Source organism: Canis lupus, chromosome 20, assembly GCF_048164855.1.
Source record: "Canis lupus baileyi chromosome 20, mCanLup2.hap1, whole genome shotgun sequence".
Taxonomy (NCBI): domain Eukaryota; kingdom Metazoa; phylum Chordata; class Mammalia; order Carnivora; family Canidae; genus Canis; species Canis lupus.
The window spans coordinates 2,767,733-2,784,913 of NC_132857.1; the positions used below are offsets into that span (position 1 = coordinate 2,767,733).

Genomic DNA, 17,181 nt, shown 5'->3' on the forward strand with positions numbered 1-17,181 from the left:
CCGTGTCTTCTTGGACACGTACCGGCTGTTTGCTCCGGCTTAACCTTCCCGGAAGCTGCGACAGCACAGGGCTGTCAGTGTGACTCTGTTCACAGGGCTCAGCCCTGGGGGTCGGGCTGGGGACACGGGTGCGTCACGCGTCGCAGGAAGGACTCCGAAGACGGCAAGACTCACACAGGAAAGAGCATCACCCTCCAGCCCGCGTTCCCCCCTTCCCCCGCAGGATACCCCACGAGGCCCTCCGGGCCCCCGAGGACACCGTCACCGCCGGCCCCAACTGGGCCTCGCTCGCAGCAGGGACGGGCCGCGCTGCCCCGGTCCTGTACCCAGAGCGAGCCGGTGTTTGCTTGTCCCTGACTCGGTGGACGCTCGTCGACAGGCCCCGCGTCCAGGACGACCTGAGCGTCCCCAGGTGAGGACGCATGGCACTGCTCTCCACACGGAGGCCCAGTTGAGCGTTTTTGTGTTTTTTTTTTTTCTTTTTGTTTTTTCGTTTTGTTTTTGTTTGTTTGTTTTTGTGTTTTTCTACGGAAAAGAAGATCATTCACAGTTAGCATATCGTGATGTGGTTTGATTTCCTACACGAACGTGCTAGACGGTTAGGTCCGTGCCGCTGAGGTGCAGTAGTGCCCACGGGCCTTGTCCCCCGGCGGCGCGGTGGAGGCCGACTTGTGGAGCACGAGGCACGTGCAAGCTCTGTGCCCAGCGGGTCACCCCTCAGCCTCCAGAACCTCTTGGAGGGACGTCTCACCTTTGCCCATTTTAAAGGCGCAGAAATTGAGATTCTGCAAACTCAAGTAGGCCAAGCTCAAGAGGCGGTCTTGTGTCCAGGGAGTGTGGCGTTAGGGTCTCCCTCGTTTTCACTCCCACGGGGTGTTTCGACGGCGGCCGGTGCTCTACAAGCATTCTTTAATTGCATCTTCAAGGTTGATTGCTTGAGAAAAAAGTGTCCGTATGTCAGTGTCGGGGAAAAACATACCCCCCGCATCGAAGTGCTTAGATTAAGCATGTATTACTAATTGCAGATGCCTGAAGAAGTAAAGATTTTATTTTATTTTTATTTATTTTAATTTTTTAAAGACTTTATTTATTCATGAGAGACAGAGAGAGAGAGGCAGAGACACAGGCAGAGGGAGAAGGAGGCTCCATGCAGGGAGCCCGACGCGGGACTCGATCCCAGGACTTCAGGATCAGGCCCTGGGCTGCAGGCGGCGCTAAACCACTGAGCCCCCTGGGCTGCCCAGAAGTAAAGATTTTATTTATTTATTCATGAGAGACAGAGAGAGGCAGAGACACAGGCAGAGGGAGAAGCAGGCTCCACGCAGGGAGCCTAAGGCAGAACTCGATCTCGGGACCCCGGGGTCACGCCGTGGGCCGGAGGCAGGTGCTCAACCGTGGAGCCTCCCAGGCTGCCCCTGAATACGTTTCGTGAAGCATCCAGCTAATAGTCCGGGAAAAAAGAGCTGTTATGACCTGCTGTGAAACAGTTAAGTTCACGTCTTGCTTTTGCCTTTGTCCACCCGGCCCTTTGCTCCTGTGTGGAAGGCACAGGCCTCTCGCTTGCGTCGTCACATAGTTTGCAAAGGGAGTCACCTCCAATCCACGTGGAGGTGGTTCAGGGTTCGGAGATGCCGCTGCCCTTCGCAAATAATTCTGCTTCCTTTCTGCTGATAAATGGGGTATATTGACAAAGAGCATATTTATATTTCACTGAGGTATAATCCATGTATGATAAGACGGACGGATCTAAAGCATTCTGTTCATTGAACATAACATGCTCATCATTCCAGAAAGTTCCTTCGTGCCCGTCCTGCTCAGTCACTACCCCACATACTCTGAGGCCACTGCTTTTCCATATGGAACGACATGGATTCGTTTTACTTGTTGGAATTTACGTGAATAAAATCATATAATATGTGTTCTCTAGCTCCTGGTGTCTTTTGCTCAGCATGTTTTTGAGGTTCGTACATGTACGAGTGGGTATTATTACTGAGTGGTGGTGTGCTGTAGGGATACCACAGTTTCTTTCTTTTCTTTTTTCTTTTTTCTTTTATTTTTTTAAATGATGTTTCCTTTTTCTTTAAGATTTATTTATTTATTTATTTATTTATTTATTTATTTATTTATTTATTTATTTAATTTATTTATGAGAGACATAGAGAGAGAAAGAGAGGCAGAGACACAGGCGGAGGGAGAAGCAGGCTCCATGCAGGGAGCCCGACGTGGGACTTGATCCCTGGACTCCAGGATCGCGCCCTGGGCCAAAGGCAGGTGCGAAACCTCTGAGCCACCCAGGGATCCCCCCCCTTTTTTTTTTTAAAGGTTTTATGTATTTATTCATGAGAGATAGAGAGGCAGAGACACAGGCAGAGGGAGAAGCAGGCTCCATGCAGGGAGCCCGACGTGGGACTCGATCCCTGGACTCCAGGATCGTGCCCTGGGCCAAAGGCAGGCGCGAAACCTCTGAGCCACCCAGGGATCCCCCCCCCTTTTTTTTTAAAGGTTTTATGTATTTATTCATGAGAGATAGAGAGGCAGAGACACAGGCAGAGGGAGAAGCAGGCTCCATGCAGGGAGCCCAATGTGGGACTCGATCCTGGGACCCTGGGGTCACGCCCTGAGCCGAAGGCAGACGCTCAACTGACTGAGCCACCCAGGGGTCCCAAAAAGTAGAGTTTTTTATTATTAATTTATAGGAACTTTCCATATATGTGGACATAAGTGCTTTTAGGAATATACATGTTACCAAAACAGAAGCGATGTATGTGTTACAGGCCCCCTCCTCCCTTTGGCTTGCCTTGTAATGTCCTTAATGGTGTCTTTTGTTGCTCAGAGGCTTTAAATTCTGAGTAAGTCCAGTTTCTCAATCTTTTCATAAGTACTTTTCACGCCCTCAAGTATCGTTATGCCCTAGTGTCGTGACAATATTCCGCAGTGTCTTTTTTCAGAATGTTTTATCCTTCTGGCCTTTACATTTATGAAAGAGATAGGAATCAAAGTTATTTCCCCCCTACATAGATGTCTAGTTATTGCAGTATCGTTTGTCAAAAAAATCCCTTTTTCTTCACTAAATTTAGTCGGTGCCTTGACTAGGAATTCAGTGGTCTAAAAAAAATAAAAATAAAAAATAAAAAATAGAAAATAAAAAAATAAAAAAGGGAATTCAGTGGTCTAAAAAAATAAAAATAAAAAAAATAGAAAATAAAAAAATAATTAAAAAAAGGAATTCAGTGGTCGATGGGTAGACATGGGTCTGTTTCTCAACGGTCTGTTCTGTTCCGTCGATCGCTGTGTGCAGCTTCACGACCATGACGGGAGCTTCGTAGCCTTATGGTGAGTCCTGAACTCAGGGCATGTAAGACCTCTATCTTTGCTGGCCTTGTTCTTTTTTGTTTTTTAAGATTTTATCTATTTATTCATGAGAGACACAGAGAGAGAGAGGCAGAGACACAGGCAGAGGGAGAAGCAGGCTCCATGCAGGGAGCCCCACGTGGGACTCGATCCTGGGTCTCCAGGATCACGCCCTGGGCTGAAGGCGGCGCTAAACTGGTGAGCCCCCGGGGCTGCCTGGGCCTTGTTCTTTTTATCAGCATTTTTGTTTTTGTTGGCCTATTCCAGAGCTTCGTTTTTCCACGTAAATCTGAGAATTGCTTGCCGATTTCTTCAAAAAGCCCGTTAGGATCTTGACTGGGACTGTGTGGAGTCTCTGGGTCACCGCAGAGGGGGCGGGCACCTTAGCGCCGCGGGGTCTGTTGACTTGTGCATACGGCAGGTGCGTCGTTCCATTTATTTAGGCGTTTAGATTGCATCAGGAATATATTTGTGACCAGATCATTTGTGCGCGGTCATAATACATTTTAAGACTCGGGTATTTTGGATGGATTTTCATGCTGAGGTCCAAGGCATTTTTTTTTTTTTTTGTTTTTTTTTGTTTTTGGTACGAGGCAGTTTTGAAGGCAGAGCTGTAAGGTCTCATGTGTTAGCAGACAGAAGCACGATTGCTTCCTGCGCGTGGACCTCGTGTGCCGCGGTCTTGCTGAGTTCGCCCGCCACGTGGCGGTTCCCAGGCGTCTTTGGAGGACTCCACAGGGTCCGGTGAATCCACGAGCCTGTCGCCTGGGATCAGTGGCAGGTGTCCGTGTCCTCTTCAGCCAAGGTGCGCCTGAGCTTTACCTGGGCACCGTCCACATGCGGCGGGGCTGGCAGCAGCACGTCCGGGCAGCGGGTGGAGTGGCTGGAAGCGCCCGGAGTGTTTGCAGACCCGGGGCGGGAGCTCACCCTGAGCCGCCCCAACCCTAGGCTGCACCGCTGGCCTCTCTCGGATTCGGGAGTTGCCCTCTGTCCCCATTTTCTGTGAGTCTCGATCATGAACGGTGTCGACTTCAATCAGATGGCTTTGGGGGCCCGTGTCGAGGTGCTCAGGCCTCCTGTCACCTCCGTGTTGCTGGAGAGGACCGGGGGGGCCTGAGCTCGGGGCCGCTCTCGCCCTGATCCTCAGCCTTGCCCTTGTGCCCCAGCTGCAGGCAGCCCCGGGCTGTCCGCGGCTTGACAAGTGTCCCCGGGTGTGGCCCGAGCTCCACGCCGGGGACACATGTCCTTAGGGGTCGATGCCCGCCCCGCCGGTTCGTACGCAGGAGCCTCGTCTCGCTGCCGCCCAGCCAGGGACAGCGGCCCCGCACGGGCACTTGCCGTCCGGGCGGACCCGTCAGTCCTCGCCGTTTATTGCCTTTTGGTTAATCTGCACCCGGTCCCCCGGCGGGGTCAGCACAAACCGTGCCCCGCTGCTGGGTCTGAGCGCTCAGCGTCCCCGTGGGGGCAGCATTTAGGTTCTGCCCCTTAGCGTCCATGCCACCCCCTGTGTTTGCATTTCCACCCGTCTTTCCCTTCCCCCGTGGTTGTGTATCCGGTGCACGCGGTCCACGCCGCCCTCGATGCTGTCTTCCCTTTGCCTTCTTACTCCTGATCTCTCCCTGCGCACAGTACCCCCCTCCATCATCCGTCCAGGGCCTTTGTGGGAGTTTGGTTTTTTGCTTGGGCTCCCATGATAGAGTAGATAGCGTATTCGACGCTTCCTTACTTCCCATAAGACAGTGCCGATGTCTGCAGGGAGGGACACTGGCTGCCTGGCAGCGGGTAAGAAAGCGAAGGCGCTCGCGGAGCAAAGGATGTTCCTTTGCAAAACCTTTAGGCCGTGAGGCTGAGAGGCGGCCACATCCTCACCTAGGGGAGGTCAGCACAACTGTACTTCGCGTATTTTCACACGTGGCGATCTATAAATGTGTGAGTTTTAGAGACCTTGTAAAACTTAGTGGAAAAAAAAACACACACACATACACACACATACACGTAAGACAATAATACCTACAATGGATTTGCCTTTTTTCCAGTTAAAGCAGATGTAGAGCCTCTTTCCATTCTCTTCTTAAAGCTGGGAAACTTATTAATCACAGACACAGAGGACCATAGTTCACCCCGTGTTTCCAAATGACCATTTGGACATTATACTCAAGTGGACGTTAGAGACAGGCGTTTAATATTTTACCATTGTAAATTTTTGAGCAGTGAGCACTTCTTTTTTTAAGGACCGTGAGCTCTCACTGGGAAAAGTGGTTGGGGGGGGCGGGTTGCGGGGCGATTCTAATTTAAATGCGTTGAGTCGACAAAGTGGAATTTAGTCATGTCTATATAAATCTAATTGGATGGGTGTTGCCCAGAAATTTTAGGAAGCATAAGGGAGCAGGAAGGTAGGCAGTTAGGTTTGACCTAAGAATACAGCTTATGTACATAAGGAGAATTTAATACCAAAATCTGATGAATTTTTTTAAAGCAATAACCAAATTTCAATTAAAAACAGAGGTACGCAAATTAGGATTGAAATAGCGTTCAGTAGAGTTCATCTTCTTAGAAACAGAAAAATATGACCTGAAAAGCAAAAACTGTTCAATATTAGTATGTCTGTCAACATGTTCCATTTTATTAATGACTAAAGGAAAAAACTCATTTGGATCTGTCAATGGATGCTAAAGATGCATTTAATGAATGTAGTGGCTACAGCTAATAAAAAAAGAAATAGACATCATAGAAATATTATAAAAATCTATCCTAATAAGATAATATAAATGTTCTAAACAATGAAATGCTAAAATCATTTCAACTGGACACCAAATTCACAATTCTCATCATTATTATTCAATGTTTTCTTGGAGGCTGTAGAAATACAATGAGAAAATTATATTACTTATAAAAATTTGGAAGGCAAGGAAACTATTTCTCTATTAATATGATTAAAAAATCAAGAAAGCCCAAGATCAAATATGATTTGGAAAGTTGGTTGGTTATAAGATCAATATATTTAAAAATCAGTACCTTCCCTCTTATACAGCATAAATTACATAGAAAAGTATAAGATCTTATTGAAGACTATAAAACAAGATCTTTACCAATATGAAAACTTACTTGTGTCAGAAAAATTATAATCACCATAAAACAGAAATTGATCTATATTCAATTTATAAATTCAATACAGTTGTCAATAAAATATCATTAAGTATTCTCATGGAGAAGGATTTGGGTGATTGGATAAAATGATCTTTTTTTTTTTTTTTTTTTTTTTTTTTTTTAAAATTTTATTTATTTATGATAGTCACACAGAGAGAGAGGCAGAGACATAGGCAGAGGGAGAAGCAGGCTCCATGCACCAGGAGCCCGATGTGGGATTCGATCCCGGGTCTCCAGGATCACGCCCTGGGCCAAAGGCAGGCGCTAAACCACTGCGCCACCCAGGGATCCCGGATAAAATGATCTTAATCTACTTTACTAAATCAATAGCCAAGGATATTTTTAAAAATAGTAAGATTCTATGTTGGCAAATTGAACACCAATAAAAAATAAATTTATAAAAAAAATAAATAAAAAATAAATTAAAAAATAAAATTAAAAGAAAACGTAAAAAAAAATAGGTTCAGCTGTGAGCATAGATGGAAATATTCCAAATAAAATTTTAATAAATGGAATCAGTATAAAGAAAAATAAATTTACAAAATGAAAAAAAAATAGTAAGATTTGCCTGAGCAAGCAACCAAACAAAACGTAAAGTTGCTGCAGTCAAATCTCTATAGTTTGATCCTAGGAGGGACCGATCGTGAATGAGACAGACGGTCAAGTCCAGGAGAGATTCAGGTACACGATCGTTCGTTAGACATGGTCTAACTCGGCAGGTAGACGGTGGATCGTTTGATACAAAAAGTGTCGGTGAGACGGCTGTCCACCTGGCGACAAGGGTAGTGGTCATATCAGATTCAATGTATAAAAGTACATTTTACGTAGACTGATGACATGAAGAAACTAAGTTGTATTAAACCTCTTGTAAAATAGTTTAAAAGGCTGTACAGTGTAGAGGCAGGATGTAGGGAAGGTGACGCGGCATCGTGACACAGCTGAGCTGCGGGTGCACGCTCCCTGAACCCCCTGCCCCCCATCCTGGGGCACTCCTCCTCCCCTGCCCCCCAAGGCCATCCCTGGGCTACACCCCCTAAACCCCCTGCCCCCCAAGGCCATCCTGGACACTCCCCCTCCCCCTGACCCCCCAAAGCCATCCCTGGGACACGCCCCCTGAACACCCCCTGCTCCCCAAGGCCATCCTGGGACACTCCTCCTCCCCCTGCCACTCCCAAAGCCATCCCTGGGCTACACCCCCTAAACCCCCCTGCCCCCTAAGGCCATCCCTGGGACACTCCCCCTCCTCCTGCCCCCCCCAAAGCCATCCCTGGGCTACACCCCCTGAACCCCCTGCTCCCCAAGGCCATCCTGGGACACTCCCCCTCCCCCTGGCCCCCCAAGGCCATCCCTGGGACATGCCCCCTGAACCCCCTGCCCCCCAAGGCCATCCTGGGACACTCCACCTCACGCTGCCCCCCCCCCAAGGCCATCCCTGGGCTACACCCCCCCTGAACCCCCTGCTCCCCAAGGCCATCCTGGGACACTCCCCCTCCCCCGGCCCCCCAAGACCATCCCTGGGACACGCCCCCTGAACCCCCTGCCCTCCAAGGCCATCCTGGGACACTCCACCTCGCGCTGCCCCCCCCAAGGCCATCCCTGGGCTACACCTCCTGAACCCCCCTGCCCCCCAAGGCCATCCTGGGACACTCCCCCTGGGACACAGCGATAGGCACTTGGGACGCAACTTGTGCCTAGGCTTCCCCTCGTCTCTGGCTTTGGCAAGGCTGAGGTGTGAGTGGTCTGTCATGGGGCCGGGGCAGGAGCTTGCGATTTGGAGGGTTGGGTTGCTTGGGCTCGAGGAGCTTCTGAGGACGTAGGGGAGCCCTGTGGCGCCGCAGGAACAAGGGAAGGCTGCAGACACGGGGCTCCCCTTAGCACCTCTGCACAGGGTAGTGACAGCAAGCCCCCCCCCCCCCGGGCTGGATTCGAATTCACCTGAAGATGGCTTTTGGGCTCTGGGAGGGGAACCGTGCGCCGAGGTCACAGGGAGTTTCACCCGGGAGTGTGGGGGCCTGTGTTTGCACCCCCGAAGACTCCTCCCCGGAGGCCTGAGCACCCTGCTGAGGCTCGGCGGCCTTGGGTGCAGCTGGCTTCTGGGACATGCTGGCTAGGGAGGCTGCGGGCCTCAGGGTGGCCGTGGGGCTGGGGTGGCTGCGGGCCTTGGGGTGGCTTGGGGCTTGGGGTGGCCACGGGTCTCGGGGTGGCCATAGGGCTGGGTGTGTGGCTGCGGGGCTCAGGGTGGCCGTAGGGCTTGGTGGCCACAGGGCTGGGGAGGCCATGGGGCTTGGCATGTAGCTGTGGGTCTTGGGGTTGCTGTGGGGCTGGGGTGGCCGCAGGGCTGGGCATGTGGCTGCAGGGCTGAACATGTGGCCACAGGTCTTGGGGTGGCTGCGGAGCTTGGGGTGGCTGTGGGGCTGGGGAGGCCATGGGGCTGGGGTGCCTGCGGGTCATGGGGTGGCTGCAGGTCATGGGGTGGCTGCGGAGCTTGGGGTGGCCGCGGGGCTGGGGAGGCCACGGGGCTGGGGTGGCTGCGGGTCTCGAGGTTGCCACAGGGCTGGGCGTGTGGCTGCGGGGCTGGGTGGGTGGCCGCAGGGCCTGGTTGGTCAGGGAGCTAGGAAGTAAGTTCAGGCAACTTGCCAAGGGTCGCACCGAGGTCACCAGGACCCAGGTCGTCTGCTGCAGAAGCCCCCCGACTGCTGGAAGTTTCTCAGGGCACATGTCAAGGCCACAGACTCTTAGTGACTTGGGCCCGACGGTGGCCCCTCGGTCAGCGCGGCTGTGGAAAGCCCCATCTGCCAGCGAGGCTGACTCATCCTTAGGCAGCTGCGCAGTAAGGGGGGGCTGCTGGTGGCTTTCTGGGGGCCGGAGGCACCGTGCGCCCCGAGAGCCCCCGCTGGGTGGTCACCCTGCTGCCGGCCCGGCTTCTGCGCCCGTGTGGCTGTTGGTTAAGCGCCGCCAAGCCCGCCTCGCTGCCTCCTCGTGTCCGCCCAGCCGCGGAGCGTGGGTCCTCGGCATTCAGAGCTGCCGCCCGAGAGGGGCTGGCCCATGTCGTCGGGTCGCCTTGCCGTTTTAGCCGTGATGCCGGCGGTGTCGACGCAGGAATGACTGTGTACGGGGATGAGCCACCTGTCTGAACGCTCGCTCCTTTCGTTAGGGGCCCCTGCCGATCACCTGCTGTGCTGTGTTTTGTCGCGTCGCACGTCATTGATCCGTTTAAACGTTTCCATACTTTTTCTCTAAGAGGCTGTGTCGTTAAGAAAGCATCGAGAAATGACAGATACACAGGCTTCTTTGTATTAGTTTGATTTTTGTCACCATAATTGACGTGCGGATGGTGTTTCCACGTGGATATACCCAAGCAGGCTTTTGGAAGTAGGTGCATGGAATTAAGGGAAGGCGACGTATCTACATTGTCTGGAAATGTCTGCCTAATGGAAGCTTAAATAATCACGCCTTTTTTTTTTTTTTTTTTTCTTGCCAACACATGAGAAAGGTGTAGCACGGTCGGGTTGTGTCCCCTTTACTCAGGAAAGCCGCTCTGCCCCAGACTGTCTCGCATCTCCTCGGCCAGGGCGGTGTCCCGTGGTCTCAGTCACAGCAGGCGAAGCTGATGAAGCCAGGATCCCTCCTTTCAGACTTCCTGCGTTGGAATGTGCAAGAACAGAAGCAGCTCGGGCCTGACTTTCGAGTCCGTAACCAAGTAACCACAAGATTTGGAATAAAGGTTCAAAAGGCATCCTTACAGAGGTGACCTGTAAGAGAGAGAATCAAGAAAGAAAATAGGAGAAAACGATCCAAGTCAGAAACTGGGGGAGTACTGACGTGGAGAAGAGAGGGGATTAGGTTTAGGTGAAAAGGCTTCAGCTCGGGACAGGGTCTCCCGGGTGGCGGGGATCCAGCCCGGCCTCGAGCCCCACATCCCTGCATCAGGCTCTGCGCTCAGCGGAGAGGCTGCTCCAGAGGCTCTCCCTCTGCTCCTCCCCCAGCTTGGGCATGCTCTCTCCATCAGAAAATAAATAACTACTTAAAAAAAAAGGTGAAAAGCAACCACAACCTCTCACCTGTGAGGAGGGCTACTGCAAAAACAAAAACAAAAACAAAAACAAAAAACCCAACCACAACAACAAAACCAAAACAAAACAAAAAAACCCAACAAAAACAACAACAACAACAAAACAAAAACAAATAAAAAAAAATAAGCGTCATTTCTCCACGGCTAGGATGTGGAGAAAATTGTGAACTCTCAGTAGAAATGCAGAACAGGGCAACTGCTATGGGAACCAGTATGAAGGTTCCTCAGAAAATTACAAATGGAATCATCCTATGACCCAGCGATCCCGTTTCCTGTTTCCAAGAATTTCCCCCAGAACTGCGGTCAGCATCTGGGCGAGCTCTGCACACCCACATTCCAGGCAGCAGCGTCTGAGCAGCCGGGGGAGGTGTCCGTTGTCGGGGGACGAGCAGATGCGCGCATGTGGCACCTGCACACGAGGGAACACTATTCATCCTGGAAAAGGGAGGAGGCCATCGGACCCTCGAGCTGGAGAAGCGAGCCTGACGCCTCACGCCACATGACACCGGCCCACGCAGGAGGACAGACGTCGGGAAGCCACTGGAGGAGGCCCCCATCCCAGGTCCTAGAGGCGGGAGCAGAGGAGTGGGTCCCGGGGTCGGTGGGAGAGGGAGCGGGGAAGCTGTCGGGGAAGGGACGTGGAGTCACGGTTTCACCCAGTGAGGTCCGGAGACCTGGGGAGCGCACCCGGCACCCTTGAACTGAACCCCTAAGTATGGTACCGATGATACATTTCATGTTACGTGGTCATCTTATTATTATTATTATTATTATTTTGACCACAGTTTTTTTTAAAAAAAAAAACAAAAAACAAGTATCTCCGTGTTCTGCTTCGGGGGGCGTGGGCCAGGGCCCGAAGGCCGGTCGCAGGTGGTGCAGCTGCCGCTGGTCCCCCAGCCTTGGCCTGAGACCCAGCTCGCAGCGCATGGGGACTGACTCCAGATCTCGGCTCGGGTCCCGTCCTCCGTGTCTTGGGGTCGAGCCCCGCAGAGTCTGCTTGGGGTCCTCTCTATCCCTCTGCCTTGCTGCCCACTCCCACTTTCTCTCCAATAAATAAGCCAATAAAATCTTTTTAAAAAATTTTTTTTGAGAAAGGCTCATCACTCAGAGCCACGATCCTCCGTTTATGGGTCTAGCTCTGCTTGGAGTGTGAACTTTGGGAACGAGCGTCGTGCCTGCCTCTGTGTACCGACTTCTAATGCACCGTCTGTCCCGGAATACGTTTGTGTCCTATAAATAGAAAAGGGGGAAAAAAGGTAAAAAACAATGTGAGGGGGAGAAACGAGGGGAACCAGATAGTGTAGGGTCAGGTGTTGAGAAAAAGCCCGAGTCCTCGGGATGGAGGCCAAGCCCGCGCCGGTGCTCTACAAATACTGGCGGCGGGAGCAGGGTCGGTGTGGGTGGCTGGGACGCCTTCGTGGGGAAGGTCTGTCTCCCCAAGAGACTGTGGAGCCCGGGAATTCAGGGCCACACGTGTCTGCCGATGGGTCTTGCCTTTGCTGGAACTTCCCGAACTAAGCATTTTTTTTTTTTCTCTAATCATTCTTTTTTTTTGTTTTGTTTTAATCATTGTTTTTAATGATAGAATTTCCTCTGTGCCAGTGTGTCCGTTATGACCCATTTCTTGACTCAGTTTACCAAGTGAGAAATAACAGGGTGCTGGGTGCGTGTGAGTAACAAGTAGGCTCGAGAATCTTTTTTTTTTTTTTTTTTTTTTTTTGGGACACACTTGGAGATTCTGATGCGGAATGAATTGTCACAGAAGAACCACCAGTGACATGACTTCCTCAAAGAGCATGAGAGTCGTCCAACCATTCCTCAGTGTCCATGACAATATCAGCAAACAGATGATTTGAACTAGTTTGGCCAAGATGCGGGGCTCCCCATGATCATCGTAAAAGAAAACTGTGCGGTGGGACGAGAAAGAACGTGCAATGAATTTACATTCAGGTCTGGTTTATGCGCGCTTTCCCCGTAACGGCTCAAAAATAGTGCACGGTCTTTTTTTTTTTTTTTTTTTAATCTTTATTGTATATCTTCCAAAATGTTTACCCAAATGCGTTTTGCTAAGAAATCCAGATCCTTGGGGAAAAAAAAAAAAAAAAGGAAAGAAAGAAAGAAATACAGATCCTTGGGCAGCCTGGGTGGCTCAGTGGTGCAGTGCCTGCCTTCGGCCCAGGGCGTGACCCTGGGGTCCCGGGATGGAGTCCTGCGTCGGGCTCCCTGCATGGAGCCTGCTTCTCCCTCTGCCTGTGTCTCTGCCTCTCTCTCTCTGTGTCTCTCATGAATAAATAAATAAAATCTTAAAAAAAAATTGAAATCCAGATCCTTGAAAAAAAAATTATAAGAAAGGACTTGTTGGGGTGAATGATGCGTCTGAGTTGGGAATAGGCTTTGAGATCATGGCCAGCATCGTGAGCTGTGTCCGTCCGAACAGGGCTTTTTTCCAGGTTCCAGAATCTATTAATTCTTCAAGCATGGTGGTCACTCAGTCATTCTGGGTTTCAGTTCATTAAACAGTGACGTGGTGACGGTGATAAATAGGACGCGGGTGCAGCAGTGAGCCCGGCACAGTGCCTGACACGCGGTAGCCGCCCGGCGCGGGCTCCTCGCCAAGGCTGCTTTCAGCACCGTGAGAAGGACGGTCTCTGTGTTTCAGCACCGTGATTCACTTTGCAGACCTTTCAGTGTGATTTCTGTTTTTTCGCTTTAACAATACTTGCGGGGAGGTTCTCAGCTGGAGAGCTGGTAAAAGATCATGTTTCCTAAAGGACTCTTTACCTCACGTGTTTATGTTTAAGTACGTTTTATTTTTTATTATTTTTTAAAGATTTTATTTATTTATTCATGAGACACAGAGAGAGAGGCAGAGGCACAGGCAGAGGGAGAAGCAGGCTCCACGCAGGGAGCCCGACGTGGGACTCGATCCCGGGATCCCAGGGTCACGCCCTGGGCCGAAGGCAATGCTAAACCGCCGAGCCACCTGGGCTGCCCCTGTTTATTTTTTGATTTTTATTTCAAAATCACCACCCTCTATGTAACCACCCTCGTCCTCGTCATCATCCCGTGGCAGTACCGCTCTCTATCACGTGGCCCTCCCCACGTTTCTCGTATCTGCTCACGTAATCTTCGCATTCTCCAAGAAATTGGAGAAATTCCTCCAAAATGACACAAAAATATTGACAGCTCCAGTTTCTACTTTCTTTTTTTACGACCCCAGGAGTCACCCAAGCTGTAAGTTCTGGGAAGCTTCAATAATGTACGTGGCGGGTAATTCCTCACAGACCGATTTTTTATTTACTTACTTATTTTTTGCTTCCATAGACCATGCTGGTTCTTTGGGTCAGTTCTGGAGGTCAGAGGTCTCTTTCTACAGGGAGGTAGGTGCTGTTAGGAACGTCTCCCATCTTCCAGGTGGGAAAACTGAGGCACAGGGAGATCCGAGACTTAGACGTAGGGTAGGAGCAAGGACAATCAGCTCCAGCGTCTGCTCGTCTTAATCGCTTCATTCTACGGGACCCTAAATAGCGGGGCCCCTTATTGCCTAGATACCTACCACGTTTTACCGCGAGACTTGTTTTTACTTGTATATTTTAGGTCTCAAAGGGAGCAAGCAATTCTAACGTGTTCACTAAAAACACATTTTTCTCTAAGTGTTTGGGATTTATGATCTTGGGCTTTCAGAACCTTAAAAGGTCAAACGTCGTTACTCTATTCATCTTCTCAAACACTTTCTGCTTTATGAAAGGGCACCAATCTATTCGATATAGATGCAAAAATAGGATTTATGACACCTACAGGTCCTGGCTCTTCAATCAGAGCTCTTTCCGCTACGCTGCATAACATAGTGTCAGATTTTCAAAAACAGTCATTGTTAACGCCTGCAGCTATTTGAGACTGATCCCAGTTTTGGCAAAGAAAATAAATGATTCGGCTTAAAACCCTCTATATTTCAAGTCCGGAAGAGAAGTGCACCGCTCGCCCTCTGTATTTATGTGTTTGTAGGCAGACGCAGAGGGTAAGTCCTTGGTGCGGGGCCGAGGCTGGGCCTGGTGAGGGCTGCCGGGCGCCCCTTCCAGGGCCTGGGGACTCAGCTGGTGCTTCTTCCTGGGGGCAGCTCTGCCGACGAGGGGGATGCAAAGGATGTCGTCCACCCCGCTGCCTGTCCTCGAGCCCGTGTGTGGCCGTCGGTCGGGGCGCACGTGCCTACTGAGTGCCGGGAGTCACGCTGGGGACAGAGCGGGAACTCGGGGTGGGGGGACCCGCCCGCCGCAGAACACCCCCCCCCCCCCGGCCTCGCGAGCTGTTCCGAAGCCAAGTGGCCACCGCTGCCTTTTATTATATTTTGTGTCTTTTCCTTCTCTTGAACGCACGGTGTGATGACGTAGACGCAGGACTTGGGGAGTCTTTTCAGAGTCCGAACGACTTTAGTCGGGGTGATTTATTTTTAAGTACAAAATCCCCCCCCCCCCAAAAAAGTACAAAATCCAACGGGGATTTTTCAAGACTCCAAACAAGCTCCGTGGGACTCATAGTGTGGAGGTGAGGGCGTTTCGTGAGAGTGAGTGGTTTTTCAATCACCGCGGACACCGTCCCGGGCGGGAGCTGACTGTCACGGAGGCATTTATTTGTGTCTGGGACACGGACCGTGAGGATGAACCCCAATTGCTTGGGTTTGCGTGTTGGCCGACGGTGACCCCGACCACTGAACCGTGACGTCATGCTTCCTCGTTCATGGGTGCGGTGTGGTCTGCGGCCCACAAGTCCCGCTCCGGAGACGTCAGAGGCTTTCTTGGCGTTGGGCCTCAGCCAGGGCGCCGCGGCACCCCTGCCTCCCAGGATCGTGGCTCCCCTGCAGGCCGGGGCGGACGACGTCCTCCTCCTTTTAGGCTGTGAATCGAGAGTCTCCGCAGTTTTGTCGTCTCTTGGGAAGAACCTGAGAATGTGGCTGAGGGCTCTTGGCGGGGGCAGAGCCCCAAGAGGCTGCTCTGCTGGGGTCCCGGGGCCCAGATGCGCCTCGACAAGAGCAACCCAGGGACACTCGAGGAGTGCCGAGGGCATCTAGGTCTCCTTTCTCTTTTTCTCTTCCCCTTCCTTCCCTCCATCCTCTCGTCCTTTGACTCCTCCTTGTCCCCTTCCTCTCTCCCTGTCACCTGTGGAGGACGTCCAGGCTCCTGAGCCGGGCAGGTAAGTCTCCTCTCCAAGCGAGCCCAGCTTGTGACCTTAGTAAATGCCCCGTTTCACCCCCCTACCACCACCTGGAGCCCCGTGTTTCCCCTACAGGCCTGTTTCTCTTGGATCATCGGACATCCTGTCATGTCTCTGTCCCCCTGTAGTCCCCCTTTTTCCTTTCACCAATTCTCTTCTCACCTGCCTCTTTTTCCCCATGCACGTCCTTTGGGAAACATGCCTTCAGGTCCTTTTCTGTCCATTCAGGTCGTGATTTTCTCTGATCCAATGGGAATTTGTACAAACATACATCCCAGCAATTCCTTGTCTTTTGTTCCTGTTGATGTTTTTACATATTATCCCATTCTAATTAGGTTGTACGCCTTTTGAATCGCAGGTAATATCTTTTACCCCTCCGTAACCCCACTTTCTTAGATTATGGGGTTTTTTGAACCAACAAATAAATAAGGACGATCTTTTATCTTTTGGTAAGTGGCTACATGCTGTGTAGACATTGGTCGTTATTATTACACAGAATATGGAGGGAAAAGACATTACTCATTAATATTTTGTGACTGAAGGAAAAGAGATATCATTGTCCAAAATGATGAATATTGGAAAAGAAGGGAGTCGATATTTGGTGTGGCAGATGGTAAATTTAAGTCGATAATGGTACTATTAAAAAATACCAGAATTTAAGTCAATGGTTAGGATTGACTTAGAGGAGGGGGGCGCCTGGGTGCTCGGTCAGGTCAGCTTCTTGATCTTAACTGAGGTCACGATCTCGGGGTTGTGGGATCGAGCCCCACGTTGCCTCTGCCCTCGGTGGGGAATCTGCTTGGGATTCTCTGCTCTCCTCCCCCCTGCCCTCTGCCCCTGCTCCTGTGTGCCCCCGTCTCTAAAATACATAAGTATCTTAAAAGGGAAGAGGGGTGTAACCCCTGGATACCAAGCCAGTTATTATTATAATCATATTTTTGCAAGGTTAGTGGAAGACCTATGAGACAAGAATTAACTGCTTTAATTCCTGAAGCCAGGACAGTGACCTTTGTTTTTTTCTGTTGTTTTGCTTTTTTTGTGACCTTTGTTTGAATGGGTTATTTTTCACGTGTAAGCCTTTTTCACCGCGTGGTCTTATGTGGTTGCAGAGGCAGCATGGTTGGCGGACGGGGTGCCTCATATGGCGGTGAGGCTTTCGTCCATTTGGGTATTTTGGTGCTGGAGGGACGGAAATACACCACGCTGGGCTCCGACTTGCCCGTCAGTGGGCCTGGCCGGCAGTTATTTCCAACCCTATTTTTTCTGTTGTGATGGTTACTATCTTCAGCCCCGGACTAAACCCATAAAGGACTCAAATCATCATCTCCCCAGCCCCGAGAACACCCCTGCAAAGTGACCAAACACATACACTACGTAGAATTGCAAAGCAGGAGGGGGGTGTG

The 17,181-nt window shown here is 50.9% G+C and overlaps 1 protein-coding gene across 12 annotated transcripts in view; it reads left to right on the forward strand.

Annotated features, from left to right (window-relative positions):
- INPP4B (inositol polyphosphate-4-phosphatase type II B) overlaps positions 1-17,181 on the forward strand; it is a 709,031-nt gene that overhangs the window by 400,301 nt on the left and 291,549 nt on the right. The window contains exon 1 of one of the 12 annotated variants that reach the window (XM_072788256.1): positions 12,368-12,520. The exons of 9 other annotated variants lie outside the window; for them this stretch is intronic. In XM_072788256.1, the coding sequence (XP_072644357.1) occupies positions 12,456-12,520 (65 nt within the window). In that variant the 5' untranslated portion in view covers positions 12,368-12,455. Of the gene's footprint in view, positions 1-12,367; positions 12,521-17,181 lie in introns of those variants that run through there. 2 more of the 12 variants (XM_072788260.1, XM_072788262.1) reach the window with 2 other exon arrangements.